Raw genomic sequence first — 17,573 nt, 5'->3', positions numbered from 1 at the left:
CCCGATGGCCGTTACCGTTACTCTGCCGTATTCGAACTTCAAGATATTCACTAGAGACGACACGTACTAGATCCATTCTAGATACGTTATAGTCTAGATATCGACTAGTTCTCTTTTGCGGCGCAATTCGTGCAACCAATGTCACTTTTACGTTAGATAGAGTAAGATATCTATTAGATGTGAATTAGATCTCTAAGTCATATCCTGTGGAAATCGTTCAAGAGTATCTCCAGAATCACGCAAATGTCAAATTTGACAGGTTAGATCTTAAACATATCGTTATCGTATCTTGGTGATGTCTAAAAGATGTCTAATAGATGTCTATTTCAAAATCCGAATCGGGCCCACTACCAAGATATATGTCTGCAAACATCTATCCCATTCATGTAAAGTGGCCCGCTCAAAGCGACCACGTATAACGCGTACGCCTTCGACACAGCCGCCCCGTTATATAGGACAATTGGTGAGGTTGCACCGCTGGCCAATGCAATTACTACACTGATAGTCCACTTAATACCAATTTAGTCGTGAGAAGCTAGCATAGATATGGATTTAGATGTGTATCCGGGATGAAGGACCCGATTTTCGGATAGATTGTTGTGATATTAAACACTACAGTTGAATCCACACACCAGTTAACTTCTAATCGTGCTAGTTGTATTTAAATATCGTCGGGTGACAAGCAAATGTCACTAAGTCCTATCAAAAAATGAAAGTAACAATGCACTTTACGACACTTGTAACACGGTTTATTGTCCAATAATTTCAATGGTGTTAGTGACTTGCTTGTCACCCGACGGTATAGCCCCAAGGTACCCTAAAAAAATATTTTTATAGTTTTTATTTTACCGTTCTGTCGCAATGCATGATTTAACTATGTATCCATGCCGAATTGCAGCATTCTAGCACTAACGATCACGTAGCAAAGCCTCGGACCGACAGACATACATGGCGAATCTACAAAGGTTTGTAGGTGACTACGAAACCCTGAAAAACTATGTAAAAACAATTATATCCTTAAACGTACCAAAGTATTTTCTAAACTCAACCAAGATAATACTTTCGCAGTAGCTACATTTACCTAGATTTATAGAATGTAATAAATATCAAATTACATCCAATCCAAGCAAAACTAGATATTAATATAAACCTTAGATATTGCGCTGCGGGGCTTGAACTAGATCAAGGCTACGGGATTTTCATCCTAGATGAAAACTCGATATTACCTCGAGCAGATTTCCGATATCCTCTTTACTAGTTTCCTTTATTAGTTACTGAGCTTTTACCTTATACCTTTTACTTTTGTGAAAATGAAATGAGACGTACGCAAACGCATAGGTCACGTCACGCTTTTTAAGGAACAACCCAATTAAAGCTTTTAGTAAGGATCTTGGAAATCTGTTCAGGACTATACTACTCAAATTTTTAGTTTTTGTCAACACCATTTAAAGTCATCAAATACGGTCGTTCCACAGTGACCCGGCCGTAAATGTGGATGGCCACTGTAATGTTCTGTGTGTCTCTTTATTCATAACGTGGCTATGCAATTATGCAGCTTGCTGTACATTAGAAGAAGACCCTCCTACCAGCACCTTGACGAAAATCCTAACTTGTAACAATTTCCAGGTACAAGAACGCTCCGGCGCCCCGCGAGGGATTTCTGCTGCGCAAGCGGCTGTCTGACGCGTCCAGCGCGCGCTGGAGCGGCCTCAGCTCGAAGACCACTTCGTTGGGCAGTCTTGGGGCCTCCGCCCCTCCGCCCCCGCAGCTGTCCCCGCACACCACCAGCTTCGGAAGGTGGTCGACTAGCAGACTCAACTCTAACCAAGTAAGTCTAGGTTCCTTGGGTTAGAAGACTCATGTGCCCGCTGGAACGGCCTCAGCTCGAAGACCACTTCGTTGGGCAGTCTTGGGGCCTCCGCCCCTCCGCCCCCGCAGCTGTGGTGGTCGACTAGCAGACTCAACTCTAACGAAGTAAGTCCAGTCCTTGTTCCGATGGAGTCCGATGGAGCGAACTCAAAGACCTCTTCATTAGGCAGTCTTGGGGTCTCCGCCCCTCCGCCCCCGCAGCTGTACCCGCACTGCGCGGGCACATGAGTCACCTAACTTAGGTGACTCATGTGCCCACTGGAGCGGCCTCAAAGACCAATTCATTGATCTTTAATTATTTATGAAATATTTGTGACAAACACGCAATTTATTGCCCTTACTAGGTTTCGTATAGGTTATTCATAGCTTTTACCTTTACCAAAATAACATTTAATAAAATAGTTTCGTCTATAATCTGTCAAAGCCGGATTACGCGAACATTTCACTCGTAAAACGCAATTTAATGAACCACGTTACTCGTACCTAATATTTCAATGTCCATTTCAGAGTAACGATTTGTAGTAGACATTGGTTTATTCGCTTTCAATTTGGAAAATCTATTTAATTGACAATATTTGATTTCATTGCGTAATTAACGTCGTTATCTGACATCAATACTGATTGAGATTATTATGATTGCTTTTTAAATAAAATAGAGGTCTATTTATCTATTATTTCAGTTAGTATTGAGTATTAGCAATCAGCCTCAAATAACAATCTTACAGATTATAAACAGAGTTCATCTTAGTTAATTCTGTACAGATTTTGGAGACACAAGCTTATGTTGAAAAACACTTTTGGAAAATAAGTCACGGCAAATATATAACAAGTATGAATCATATTCGATTATTTGCATTATTTTGCATTCATAAGTAATATAGTTACTGAATTTTAAAAAGCGTATTTCAATTAAAGACACTTCAAGATCGCGTAATCTTTCTCTATTGCTAAAAAATGAACTATTGACCGCCGTATTATCCGCCAGATCACATAATTCCTAGGCATATCATAAACGGTTGTAATTTCAATTATATTTCGTAAAAGATGTGCAAGTATGTTGACAACCTATCCTATCTTTGGGGCACCGTTTGAAACGGGACGGAAACCGAATTTCACGCATTTCTTCCACAGCAATAGACATAAAAATATAGTAAATTTAGTGACATGTTTGTGATAAATCCCTTTCATGTAAATCCTTTGAAATCCGAATCATATTTCCGTTGATGGAAACCACAATACAATCCAATTCTGAATCGGCTTTTGTTTTGCATTTATGTATTGTTTATTTTATACCTACATAGTTTGTATTCGAATGACGTATTTACTGTATAAGGGCTCATTTAGACGATGCGAGAACTCGCATTCGAGTTTTATTACATTGCGGTTTTTGATCGGTCGGTTTAATTGGCCGTAACCAACAATCCGCAATGAAACTAAAATCGAATTCGCGCGCCGTCTAAATCAGCCCTTATGTGTCCAGACTGTCAGTGCAACATTAAGAGGATAGTGGGCGACCGCTTCTCCATACAAATCTAGTCTCCATTTTCCTCTGGATATTTTCCAAAATCACTGAGATTTTACACAATCTGATGTGTTTATTGTCTCTATTTTAAGACTAACGTGTAATTTCAAACACAATGTCTATTGTTAAAAGAAATAAAATAATTTGATTTTTTTTCGATTTTTTGATTAGATACATATTGTATGTGCTTGGAAAGAAAAAGAAATGTGCCACACAAAAACAAAATTAATTTTCACCTCGATCCTTTTATCTAGTTCCCCGCTAGGCAAGAAATAATAATTAAGAATTAACTCACTCGCAACGCTCGAGGGTCAAAATTAGTATTTGCCGAAAAAATTACCTTTGCACATAAACAATTGGAATGTTTTTTCCAGTACAGTACCCGTACCATGATAGTGTCACTGATAGTGTCAAAACTGACATATACGCGACGTTTATGTCAGTGTCAAACTGGTAGTAGCCACACACTTAGGGCCCTCCACATCAGGCCCCTGTTTCACCAACGTGACAGGTGCGACGAATTGTAAAATCACTGTTGCTGACGTCACAGGCATCCATGGGCTACGGTTACCGCTTACCATCGGGCGGGCCGTATTCCTGTTTGCCACCATCATTGTATTATAAAAAAAAACTTTATGATATCGGAAAAAACAGATATTTCTCTTGCTAAGTTTATGACAATTGTCACAAGAAACACTACAATTGTCACGAAATTCCGACATATAACTCATTACCTGTCAAGAATTACCTACAATTCTTCTAAATCTTTGACAATTGTCAGAAACTTCACAGGATAAATATCTATTTTTTTCCGATATAATAAAGTTTTTTTTTAAGTAATACAATGATGGTGGCAAACAGGAATACGGCCCGCCCGATGGTAAGTGGTAATCGTAGCCCATGGATGCCTGTGACGTCAGAAACAGTGATTTTACAATTCGTCTCACCTGTCACCGATGTGAAATTGGGGCCTGGCGTCTTTCGAGCGTCGGCATCTACAATTCTATGACCGCTGCTCGACGCAACGTCGAAGCAACTGCGCAGCGACGTCATTTTCCATATCGAAAGACGCTAGATGTGGGGGGGCCCTTAGCCACACAGGTGTGCACGCGCCGAGCTCGTGTCGGACACGGAGCGGTGTCGTGAGCCCTCGTGCCAACTCTTGCCGCCCGTTTTCGCCCTAATGGCCCCTCCAACTAACGAGTAACGACGCTCATTAATGTCCACTTTTATGCGACAAACACATATCTTGCAAAAGTAGTGAGAGTTTGAGGCTTTAGTTCAATTTTACACAGTCAAGTGATATGGAAACTGAGTTTTGACGGCCTGTGCTTTGTTTATCAAAAGCTTGTAACTTGTAATACAAGTGGAAATCCCTTTCTAACAAAAGCTGTCAAAAAGGGACTTCCACTCGTATTACAAGTTACAAGCTTTTGATAAACAGGGCACTGGAAGCCTATTCGGCTATATATGCATACGAAGCAGGGATTAGTTCCTGATTCGCCGGATTCTTGTTTCCTCGGATTCTCATACACTCAGGTTGTGACGTCCGGAAGTAAATCCGGCGAAACAGGAATAGGAGCTGGGAGCAGGAGATCCCGGATTCGAATCCTATCCAAAATATTTGTTTAATTTAGACATATTTTAACGTCTTTTAGCCAGTAAGGAATCATATAATCACGTGAGTTTTCGTAGCATCTGTCAACCCGATACGTTTTATTTCGTTTGGAGTTGGTTTGGAGTTTGTCTATGTACCTGTAATAATATTTTACTCTACGAAGACCCCAAAAATATATGAGACGCTCTTAAGGCTCTACAAATAAGATTGTGTCCGATATTTTTGCAACCTTCGTTGTCTAATATATCATATATTATTTACTGGGTAAGGTGACAATCACTCTTTCATATTAGTGTGACAGTGACAGTTACGTTCGCTAGAGCGTTAGCGATTGGCATGTTGTCTACGGGGCCAGATATTTTTATTTTATTTAACGACGCGCCAGCAATATTACAATGCATAATAATGACGTATGAAACGAAATAGCCGGTCATGAAATATTCCATAACCGTTGCGTACAAAATAATTTAATCTACGAGTTTTGCATTTCATCCCTCGTTAGTCTTGATTGTACCCGCTACGGGTCGCAGATCACTTACGAGTATCACTAGAACAGGCATGCCTTTATAGGGCTCCAGATAGTGAATAGACATGTTTTAGGTGAGCATGTTCCGTCCTAGACCAGGCCTATGGAACTCTCCGCGCGAGCTCGGTTTAATACCTACGAATCCGCTCCCGTTCACGGTAGAAAAGCAAGCCAGTTGGTTGCCACACGCGCTCACGTACGCATGTCACCGCGCGCCGCACTGTCACTTTTTACGATAGTTACAAGCTACGTAGTAGGTACCTACCTACTATTGAATTTCTTTAATTAAACATGTAATGTTTATTATGTATGACAAATGTATAGTTTTAGATATCTATCTATTTGAAATAGGTAGCATATTTTTAATTTATTTTGGTAAATGTTTAGTTTAACGACAGTAAGTTAACTTTACACCGGAAAGTGCCTACTCATTTTTGCTCTGGTTAACTTATAATTAATTACCTGTATTCATGGGGTTTATATTATTTTTCTTTATTGTGTAACATTAATCTCTATCTGGTTTTAAATTAAACGAAGCTTTAAAATAATTCTTGCTGGGATTACTGCGCGGTTTATAAAACGGCGTAAACACTGCGGTTACTGCAGGGACATATGACCTTTTAAAATGACTATTTCGCAAACACGCATAATCGGAATATTAGGTATAATTTAAGATTTAGCTTTCCTTTTATTTCACTCCGATGTTTAAGTAGGTATTTATTTATCATTTCTAAGCGTCAGCAACCCTAGCGTTGTGCCGGTGCGCGCGGTGCGGGGAGCGGCGCGTTGAAGGTCACTCCATTGTATTTTTGTGTAGGTATCAAAACGGTAGGTATTTGCGTTTTGTTTGAGAGAAAAGTATCTGTTCGTAAGAACTATTATATAATCTGTGCCTAGACTGCATCGGCACTCAGGTGAGATATTGTGGTCAAATGCTTACCTTTTTCCAATGATAAAAAAATACAGGGTGCCAATTGGAGCCTTATTACTATACCTCTCACGTAGAATGATGATACCTATGACAGTTATTGGAGTCTCTTGGGTGGGATGGGATTAATTTAAAAAATAATCTGTCAGGATCTCGATCTCACTGGCAGTCATTTAATCGACAAACATAAGAGTGTTGGAGTATAAAAGTATTTATGGTCAGTGTCCACGGGTATTCGTAAATGCTTCCCAACGCAGAGTCTGAAATGTGTGGTCTCTGAATCAAGTGCATCGCATGCCATTTATCATATGTGACGTCCCACGGAAAAAGGTACCTTATGGCGGTTGGCGCTTACTCTATTATTAACGCCACTCCAATATTATTGCAGCGCTATGCGACGTAAGCGCCGGCCGCCATAAGGTACCTTTTTCCGTGGAACGTCACATATATACGAACTGAACAGTATTTGAATTAATAGTTTATTAGAAGAGAATAATAATTGCAGCTTTAAAACGTTTTTAAAAGCCTTTTTTTAATAAAACAGTGATCTTATTTATGTGTCTAGATCCCGGCCCTAGGCCCGGGCCTAGAGCGGCAGGATTTTTAGGGGCGGCAGTAAGGCGGCAGTCTGTAGGTGGGTGCTGAGAAAGGGGCGGCTATTTAGTTGTGGCCAACAGTGCAAATCCGCCACTGATCTAGATATGCAAATACTGCCAGTATTTGATAAAGAATGTGAGTAGGGTCAAGGCGGAAACAGTGGCTCGGCTCGAACAGTAGTTCAGTCGCCCAAATATCGCCTCTCTCGTGTTGAAATTAGGTTGAGTGAGCCACTGTGCCCGGCCTTTTTAGCGAGCCACTGTAGTCAATATACTACTGTTTCACTGATCAATCGATAAATTTAAACGTTTTGACGTCATAATTTTAGCAAACATTGCGGCAAAATATACTATAAACAATTTTAGTTTACATTGTACAGTTTTATTACCTTATTTCAATATTATGAAAGTTCAAAATACACTGGCATTTATAAATAAATTAAAGTTACAAACGCTACCGGCAGTGAGCAAACAAAATGGTGAATCGTTTAAATTATGTGATAAAGTTAAAATAAACCCTCGGTACTTGTAACAGAGTCCCTTTTACATTGAAATAATATCCGCCAAGAACTGACCCATCGCTGGGCGGTAGTACTCGTAAAACTAAATACATTCATCTTTCATTGACATTTATACGCTACGTAGGTACTACTACTTTTAGAATAATACGAGTATATGTAGAAGCAAACTCATAAGCCGCGTTTAATTTTACACCTTAGTTTATTCTATACGTTCTGTCACTTCTTTTCAAATGTACTCAGGGCATACTGAAAATTTCTGGCCACTAAAAAAAAAATAAGTCGTCTCCACAGACCAACCCCTATAGACCGAGCTTATAGGACGACTCGCGGTCACCGCACGTATGGTGTATAGGTCAAATATAAGATTGCTCGCGCGCCACTCCGATCAGTTGCGCCCAAGATTACGACCTGTTAGCAGTGTGCACGAGTCTCAGAAAATAAATCGTAAACTATAGAATTCATTGGGAAATCATGGGATATTGCAGCATAAAATGGTGTGGCAAGTCATCTAAGACTTCTACTTACAAAACAGATGGAATAACATCCCACTGGAAAGTAAAATTCATTATTTCATTGAATAATGTTTCTTGTCCGCGGGGTTCATTTTATACTGGTCACTAAGCAGAGGCGCAGTAGTCCGTCCCTTTTCGTCAACTTGAAAATGCAATGTGCTATCCCTTTCCCTTTCGACTAGTGATGTGACGATGATGGTTTCGTCAGTTGCGGAAACTTCGTGCTTCGTCATGCCGTATTGTACCATTTTAGACATAATATGTAGGTTATATGTTTTTAGAATCCTCTAGGCCAGCGGAGCCGCATGTTATAAGATGGACCTGATGATGAAAGACGTGCGAGGGAACTCGGTGTTGGTTTGTAATAGACATATGTTGTATGGGTTTTTTAGAATCCTCTAGGTGAGCAGTTAGGTCTCACGTCACGAGATTGACCTGATGATGAACTTCAAAGAAGTGCGAGGGAACTCGGTGTTGGTTTGTAATAGACATATGTTGTATGGGTTTTTTAGAATCCTCTAGGTGAGCAGTTAGGTCTCACGTCACGTGATTGACCTGATGATGAACTTCAAAGAAGTGCGAGGGAACTCGGTGTTGGTTTGTAATAGACATATGTTGTATGGGTTTTTTAGAATCCTCTAGGTGAGCAGTTAGGTCTCATGTCACGAGATTGACCTGATGATGAACTTCAAAGAAGTGTGAGGGAACTCGGTGTTGGTTTGTGATAGACATATGTTGTATGGGTTTTTTAGAATCCTCTAGGTGAGCAATTAGGTCTCATGTCACGAGATTGACCTGATGATGAACTTAAAAGAAGTGCGAGGGAACTCGGTGTTGGTTTGTGATAGACATATGTTGTATGGGTTTTTTAGAATCCTCTAGGTGAGCAGTTAGGTCTCATGTCACGAGATGGACCTGGTGATGAACTTCAAAGAAGTGCGAGAGAACTCAGAGTTGATTTGTAATAGGCATATGTTATTGGTCCATTTGAATATGTTTTCAATACAATCTTCTATGACCTTAATAAAAGGGACAAAAAAAATGTATGATATTTTGGCGACACTTTTTTTCTCGTATCGAAAGAGATTGCGATTCTGAGTGGAAATAATATAAAATTTCTAAACTTTAAAATTCAAGTTCTGGGTACTTTAAACAGAAATGCCCCCTAATATATTAAGTAAAATTTTCAGGTACATTGTTAAATTACTTAATGAAATATTAAATTATTCAATATAATTATTAAGTAAGTTTACTCTAAGTATACTAAATTGGTAACAATTTTACCACAATAAATTTCGGTATCACTAGTAGCAATACCCACTAGCTGTAATGAACATGTCCCATCCCTACGCTTACACGTATCAGCGCGCCATGTTTGAAACGACCAATCGCAACGCCGTGAGCACCCCTCCCGCACCTCACAGTTTGGTGATTTGCGTCGGGAACAAAATGGCCAATATTAGGTTTCTAGAGGCGGTGTTCTGTGGTCGTCTCATATACGTATATCACCAAACCAAACCAAACCAAAGGTTGTCTGGAAGAGATCGCTTTTGAGCGATAAGACCGCCTATTGTTACCTAATGTAATATCTGTTCTTTTTCTGTATTCTTTTTCATTATGTGAAGAATATATTATTATTATTACTTGTATGTCTTTTCCATATCTCGGGACCATGGGGTAACGGACCTTTGGGAGGCGTACGTGGGGCTTAAGCCAACAGCGCATATTATTATTATTATATCAGAATCCAGGAACTTTCAGTATGGCCCACGTATAGCCTCGTATAATTTTATACAATGCCTAATTCTATTTGCACGATGTACACTCAGTATGTTTCAATTTAATTACAACCTTACATAAACAAAATAAAGTAGCATAGGGTAAACCGTCAATTACTGACCACCGGCTAATAATGGCCACCCTAAACTAAAGATGAATTTTATTCACCTACAAACAGAATTCATTTTAGTATAAGCTTTGAATAACTGGCCACCCTTTAATAACTAGCCACCCTATTGACGAATTATGTTATGTTTCATTGCTTTCTGAAACAAACGATTTTCATCCCAAATACTTTGCGACAAGGGTAAACCGTCAATTACTGACCACCGGCTAATAATGGCCACCCTAAACTAAAGATGAATTTTATTCACCTATATATTTATAAACAGAATTCATTTTAGTATAAGGTTTCAATAACTGGCCACCCTTTAATAACTAGCCACCTTATTGACGAATTAGATCATGTTTCATTGCTTTCTGAAACAAAAGAAATTCATCCCAATTTACTACGCAACAAGGTTTAAATTCAAAATATAAAAGTTTTTATATTAATATATTCTTTTTCTTCCCCAGACGTCTCCGTGTTCGTCAACCCGCAGCAGCATCCGCGGCACCAGCCCGCTGTGCTCGCCGTCTACCCGCTCGTCGTTCAGCGCGCGGCAACCATACCTCGGCTGGAGGAGCCAGGAGCGACTGAACACCCCACGTACCCCACACGAGAGGTAGGCAACACTGCTTTCACGGACTTTGGGTCTTTATGAGCAAATACAGTTTTGTCGTCGTCGTAATCGTCGTTGCTTTCAACTGTTTTCGCGCTTGTGGTTTAGCGGTCGACAACCGTACCTCGGCCGGAGGAGCCAGGAGCGACTGAACATCCAACGTACCCCACACGAGAGCTAGGCAACACTGCTTTCACGGACTTTGGGTCTTTATGAGTTCAACGGGATGCTGTTTGGACTAAATACAACTACAGTTTGGTCACTGTCGTATGGCGTGCTTTTGTCATTTCTTTTAATGCGCGATACGGCGGTGGCGGATATCAGCAGTCGTCAACCATTAGTAGAAGGAGCTCTAGTACAGTAAATTGCTTTCATGACTGCATTTGGTCTGTATGAGTTCAACGAGATGCCATTTGGACTAGCAACCGCACCCGCAGTTTTATGGCTGTCGTGCGGTGTATAACAATTTAATGAAGAATAATACCTAAGTTGTGTTACGGAAATAATTGCTCCCAAACTAGAATCTGATGCGTAACCCATGTCAAAAATCTGAAGTACTATCTAATACAAGCCTGTATAAAGATTTCTAAGTACATATATTACAGATAGGACACGAAGCTTGTTAATTGCTACAACTCTTATGATGCCTTATTAAATTTATATTTGCCTACAACCACGCTTAAAAATCAAAAAACAACATTCAAACAACAGTGTAACCGTAGAACAAACAATTACCCCTGCCAGTTTAATCTGGAACGGGTAGAATGTCCGCAGAAAAACACAGACAAATCCTGAATTACTCACAGCTTTCCATCGGATTCCCCTCAGGACATGCCCGGTTTTAAATCCAAGCTTCATTTTCCAGTTTCCAGTGAATTTCTAAACCATCCGATAAAATGTTGCGCTCGACTTACGCTCCAATCGACGGGTAGGGAAAATTGTAGTTCGTTTTTACAACGCCAAACAAAAGTTCCCAGTGCCATGAGTCAGTGACATTGTCTAAACTGACGTATACGCTAACTTCTACGTAATTTACTTTTCACCACACCAGCTCGGAAAGGCTTACTTTGCACTTCGAAAACTAATAGCAAAGTTGCATTTTATTCACATGTGAGGCAAAGTAATCAAATGCAAATTTTAAATTGTTTTCTTATGTTTGCTGGTAGAATTTACTTTTAAATTATGATTTTGGATGATAAATATTTAATAACATTCATTTGGATTTTATTTGATATTTTACATTTAATATTTGCTTATTTGTTTCACTCGGGGGCAAATTTTGTTTAACCCTCGTGCTTTGAAACCCTCGCAACGCTCAAGATTCCATTTTCGAACCACTCGCTACGCTCGTGGTTCAATTTTGGAATCTTTCGCTTGCTCGGGCATCAATATTAGCACGAGCGGTTAAACAACAACTTTGCCCCCTTGTAAAACAAATAACTATTCTATACATCTCGCTCGCATTAATAAGCGAGTACGAGCGAGATGCATAGAAGGTAAGTTAGGTACGTTATCGATAGCGTTTAAACAAGAATTTCTCGTTTAAAGGTATTCGATTTTTGTTATATATTTTTTTGCCAGCACTACAGGGGTTACAAGTGCTACAGCGCTAATAATCAGTCGGTTGCCCCGGCAACCGCCGGCTTAGCCTCCCATTAAAATCTAGCGAAACACCGTTTAATGATTCTAAGCAGATTACTTCAAGCAGGTACTTGTGTAAGTGTTTCTATCAGTGCTTTCAACTACGCCCGTTGTCAAGGGTTTCTAATTCCCAGTCTTATCCTCTACCCGCCCAGATGCCTATAAAAAGGTCTTTGATTCTATCGTATTTTGAATATTTATTTGGACAAATCAAAATTGTATTTGCCATGGCAAGTTTTGATTCGTGGGCGGTTAGAGGTTGAAATTAAAATGTTTTCAGCCCACCAATGACAAAGCTGCAACTAAATTGCTTCATAATATGTAAGATTGAAAACCATTCATGGCTTAGTTACCGTTTATGTAATAAAGGACAAAGTATCGGCCCAAAGGGTCAATGAGTTTAAGAATAATTTGAGAAGCACAATGCAACTCCACTGAAAACTTTGTTAGGATGACAATGGCAGGTATTGTCAGTTATTGCAACTGCCTGGCTCCATACAAATAATAAATAACGAATAAATGCCTGTTGCACCAACCACTCAACAGGCTGATCAACGTCATGAAGCAGAGATTTAAGAAACTTCCTATACAATAATATTTTGCGAACGCTTTAACAGGCGGTTTGGTGCAACCGACCCTAAAAATAAAATTAAGATCGACAAAAGTCTCTAACCTTGTCTCTCTTCCCCAGGCTAGCCTCGTCGCTCCTCCAGCAAGCTGCGGCCACCAAGGCCTCAGAAGAGATCCAGTCGTCCATCAAGGAGGTCACGTCGGCCATTGTCCACTACGTGTCTGGCCTGGAGCCGGCCAACGGCGACGCGGACAAGTCCCCGCGATCCAGCCAGAAGCTCTTCTGGCTTGAGAGCTCCTTTGTTGGTAAGTGCTTAATACTTCTCATCTCATTTTCACAGCAATCTGTGGCGGTCACTACTGGATGAGGTTAGGTCAGGACCGGTACAAGTGGCGTACTAGAAGAGAGGCCTATGCTCAGCAGTGGGCGATAAAGAGCTGATATGATGATGATGATGTGGCGCGACGACCCGAAGTAGATCTTAGCCAACGACACCAAAGACCGCCATGCTTCGACAAAGCCGTTCTTGGCGTTTCTGTCCAATCGACGGCACCGAGTTCGCTAAGGTTCTCCAGCGATACTAGGACATCCAGGGCTATTACCGCGAAAATCGAAGTTCGCAAATTGCGGGGATTTTTCTCTGTTATTCTAATTACGCCTTCATTGGAGTAAAAGAGAAAGATCCCCGCAATTTGCGAATTTCGGTTTTCGCGGTAGCCGCTCAGACGGTGAAGTTCGGTCCAGAAGTACTTACTTACTTACAGTTGTGGCGCGACGACCCGAAATGGATCTAGGACACCAAATATCGCCATGCTTCTCTGTCCAAAGCAGTTACTGCCCAATCGACGGTGCCGAGTTCGCTAAGGACTTTTTACTCTTCATCTCTCCAGCGGTACCAAATTAATTCTGGCCCTGCAGGATATCTACCTATGTGCTCTAATTATATCCTCCTAAGGCCTACCGTACAAAAAAAATTGCCATTTTAATTTAAAGGAAATATGGTTAAATTTCTAGTGTTTTCAAATCGAACGAAACAAAAAAAATCCAACTCTGTTCCAATTGAAAATGGTTTAAATTATATTGAGGTTTAGTGCTACGGGCAGAACCGTGGGCCGTGGGTGGGAAGTTCTAAGCTTTAATTGATTTTTTTAAGCATGATAAGTAAATAAAAATTCAATATTCAACAAGATTTAGTCGCTCAATCAAGCTAGCTTCTTAGCTAGAAAAACACCGCGCAAATATTTTGTCACCCGCCTGAGTAATGGGTAATAGTAACAGCAAGTGGGCGACCTATACAATAATAGAAAAGATGAAAAGCATCTTTATTATTACTAGTCATACCTACTTTTTCAATTTATTGTAATTTATTGTAGAGATACTTTCTAGATAAATAAAGAATTAAACGCTGTTCGGAGTCGGTCAAAGGCCCCGTTCCATTTCCTTTAAACTCGGATGATGTGGATTAATCTCCGTTGGAAATGTGACTGACAATAACACGTGATACAGTTGTAGTGCATAATTGTTTTACATCGTATTTTCTCGGAAACTTTCGTATTTGTCATGCTACTTCACAGTCAACCACTTCACAGTCTTTCTTGTACTAAATGTACTTCTCATAAAAATTTTGCTTGTCAAAGCACCCGGTGGCTATAAGGTATTTTATATTAAGGCATATAAAAACTCAAAAATCGCGTTTTCCCAGAGATAAGAACCTAGCTAGATCGATTTATCGCCCCCTAAAATTCACATATAGCAAATTACATCGAAATCGTTAGAGTCCTTTCCCAGATATATATATATCAATAAACAAGAATTGCTCGTTTAGAGATATTAGATTAGTGCAAAAATTTTATATAACTGCAATTTTGCGTTAGGCTCCTCTTATTAACGTTTCTACAATCAATTTCCACTCGGCTAGATCACTATCTATATAATGCGACTGTTTTATATGTTGAGATTCAATGTAGACACGGCAAAGCGGGCTGATCCATTGTGCAACACATAAACAATTCCCTTAGGCCCCGGGCCGCGCTTTGTTCGTTGGGATTGTGCAAACTGCACAATGTTATATGACGTCCGCGAACGAGCGGAGCATTTTCAATTAACTATACCATCGCAGACACTGTTAACTGTCCATCGGTAAACCTTATGACAAAAGGCATAAGGTCTACCGATGGTCAGCTAAGAGTGTTGCTGTTTGCACTGCCCGACCAAGATGAAAATCCAATCGAAACCATAGAGAAATATAGGTAGTAAGAAAAGAGTGGTCACTCCATTAGTTTCGATACCAAAAAGATTAGTATTTTCATAGTCGACATCTAGCATCCAGTAGCGGAATTATCAGTACTTTAAGTAGCAGTAGTAGTACTGTCAAGAGACAATAGATGTAGCAATTGTAGCACCGACCGGAAAGTGCTCAGTAACATTTCATTTGTTGTTTGTTTGTTTGTTTAAGGTGCTATTTTTACTTTGGTTTGTCTTCAAATTATTTCTGAAAAGGTCACAAAATATTATATGTTTCGTTTGATGTCCGATTTTAAAACCGGTTTTTCAGAACCATTTTGATGGTGGTTAGTCAAGACTCTCATTCAAGTTTCTTCAACTTAAATCACCTCGTAATTTATGTTGGGACTGCGTGTAAGTCTTTAGGAAAAATATCAATTCTCACTATTCTCAGTGGGAATACCTCATTGACTCATCAAAGAGTACCTAAGTATAGGAAGGTCTTAAATGTACAGCGATTTAATAGACCCGTAACACACTCGCAAGTCGACTTACGAAGAGGGAGCTAAGGGCCTCAAGCTCCACTAAATGCATCTTAGTCCCTCCATGAAGAAGATTATGGTCCCTATCTAAACATCATTGGATTCAAGACCCTCTAAAAAGTTCTGAATCCGCCAATGACACAAAGTAAATGAAATGAGGTTAGGTTATACGCACAAAGCTCAACCGAGATGGCACTGCAGTGAAGCGGTTCCAAGTGACAGATGAGAATATTTTAATTCTGTTTATTTTAATTTGAAGTGCGGTGCCTTTTTAACAACCTCATATTCCTATTAACCCATACAGTTTTAAAGTACCTAATATAATAATTTTTCTCCAGGTACGAAGCCTTTGGACTCCCCTCAGACACCGCTGGTAGTGTCCGAGGCACTGCCCCCGCCGCACCCCCGCCCGCCGTCGTCCCTCCGCCTCGACCACCGCGCCGCGCCTGGTGAGCGAGCGTGATCACACCACACTATCCACTGCAGGCTTAGATACAAACCACGACACACATTCCGAACGGGAACCCGCCATGTAGAACGCACATTGACAAACAATGCATTTATGTTACGCGCAAATCTAAACCTGCAGTCTTATTTTAGTTTTAATTTCATCTGTGCGTTCATATTAGACATGCCATTCTGGCTAAATAAATTGTATTTTCGGCTTTAGAATGTGACTCAGGACCATTTTTTATGTATGTTATTTTTGTTGTGACAGTGCACTTTGGCATCATATTTCTGTATGTGTTGTACGAGTGTCTTATGTATTGTGAATTTCAAGAACACGAGCTTGTAGTATTTAGTCTTATTTTTTGGCCGTAAGGATAACAAAGCATAGATGCGTCACTGCAGAGGAGAGCGCGCTCAAGGTCACAGAGGCTCGGATAGGGACACACCATCCGCTACATTGTATGCGTCTAGGGTTGTCACAAAGACTAAAATGATACCTTACTGCAAGAATATCTTCTTGAGGCGCACTCATCACTGTGTAGTGTGTAACTTATGATTTTTATTCAGTTTCAAAGACATGAAAGTTACTAGATGGCAACTGCTAAAATTTATTACCATTATACTTTTGTTATTCTTACGGCCCAATTTCTTATTATGCACCTTTTTGTTGCTGTTAGTAATTTAACGAACGGTTCGTTGACACCATTATGAGATGTTGCCAGTACAAACTTTACGAATGGCATCCGGTTTCCGTTGCGAAGCCGGCACATGACTTTACTTGTATTATAGACAGATGAACTATAATAGACGTGCCGAGGTGAACTATCTACCTTAGAGGTGTTTAGACATGGAATCTAGATGGCGCTGAATATCGGCGTGAAGCGTATCGACTGATATAGCTAACGCGGTTGGCCCTCAAGTTTGCCAGACTTGACAATATTGGTTACCATAAAATAAAGGGCGACGAGAGCGCCATCTAGCTCTATCGAAACCACTCCGCGAGTCATTCAACTGCGTACGTCTATAGTGGTTTATTTGTTTAGTTAAATAATATTATAACTACGTTTTATTGTTATCTACATTTATGCAATTTTGAAGCATTTTTTATTAAATTTTATCTTATAGCCGCCCCTAGGTTAATCTGTTGAAAGGTTTCAGAAACATATTAGTGGTTAAACATTGATACACATTATGTTTTAGTCAATAGTTATTATACTTACATTTTGTTATAGAGTAATGCCATAATGTAATTTCAGTATCACGGTAACCAGTTTTCTTAGAAATATCTCATCCAATTGTACAGAGTATTTATTTTTTCATTTGTTTAACCCAAAATAATTATTTTAGTTATTAGTTTATTGCTAGCAAATAGTTTTGTAAATAATTGTTATGTTGCTATAATTTTGTTTAAGGTGCTATTTTTACTTTGGTTTGTCTTCAAATTATTTCTGAAAAGGTCACAAAATATTGTATGTTTCGTTTGATGTCCGATTTCAAAACCGGTTTTTCAGAACCATTTTGATGGTGGTTAGTCAAGACTCTCATTCAAGTTT

At 39.8% G+C, this 17,573-nt stretch overlaps 1 protein-coding gene across 1 annotated transcript in view; it reads left to right on the top strand.

Annotated features, from left to right (window-relative positions):
* The window catches only part of LOC134678646 (serine/arginine repetitive matrix protein 2), a 176,201-nt gene that overhangs the window by 139,919 nt on the left and 18,709 nt on the right, over positions 1-17,573 (top strand). The window contains exons 5-8 of the mRNA XM_063537292.1: positions 1,627-1,828; positions 10,448-10,596; positions 12,926-13,110; positions 15,909-16,019. Coding sequence (XP_063393362.1) covers positions 1,627-1,828; positions 10,448-10,596; positions 12,926-13,110; positions 15,909-16,019 — 647 coding nt within the window. The remainder of the gene's footprint in view (positions 1-1,626; positions 1,829-10,447; positions 10,597-12,925; positions 13,111-15,908; positions 16,020-17,573) is intronic.

This window comes from Cydia fagiglandana, chromosome Z (genome assembly GCF_963556715.1).
Source record: "Cydia fagiglandana chromosome Z, ilCydFagi1.1, whole genome shotgun sequence".
Taxonomy (NCBI): domain Eukaryota; kingdom Metazoa; phylum Arthropoda; class Insecta; order Lepidoptera; family Tortricidae; genus Cydia; species Cydia fagiglandana.
Note: the sequence above shows the minus strand (reverse complement) of the source record. Positions and strands in the feature narration are given on the sequence as shown.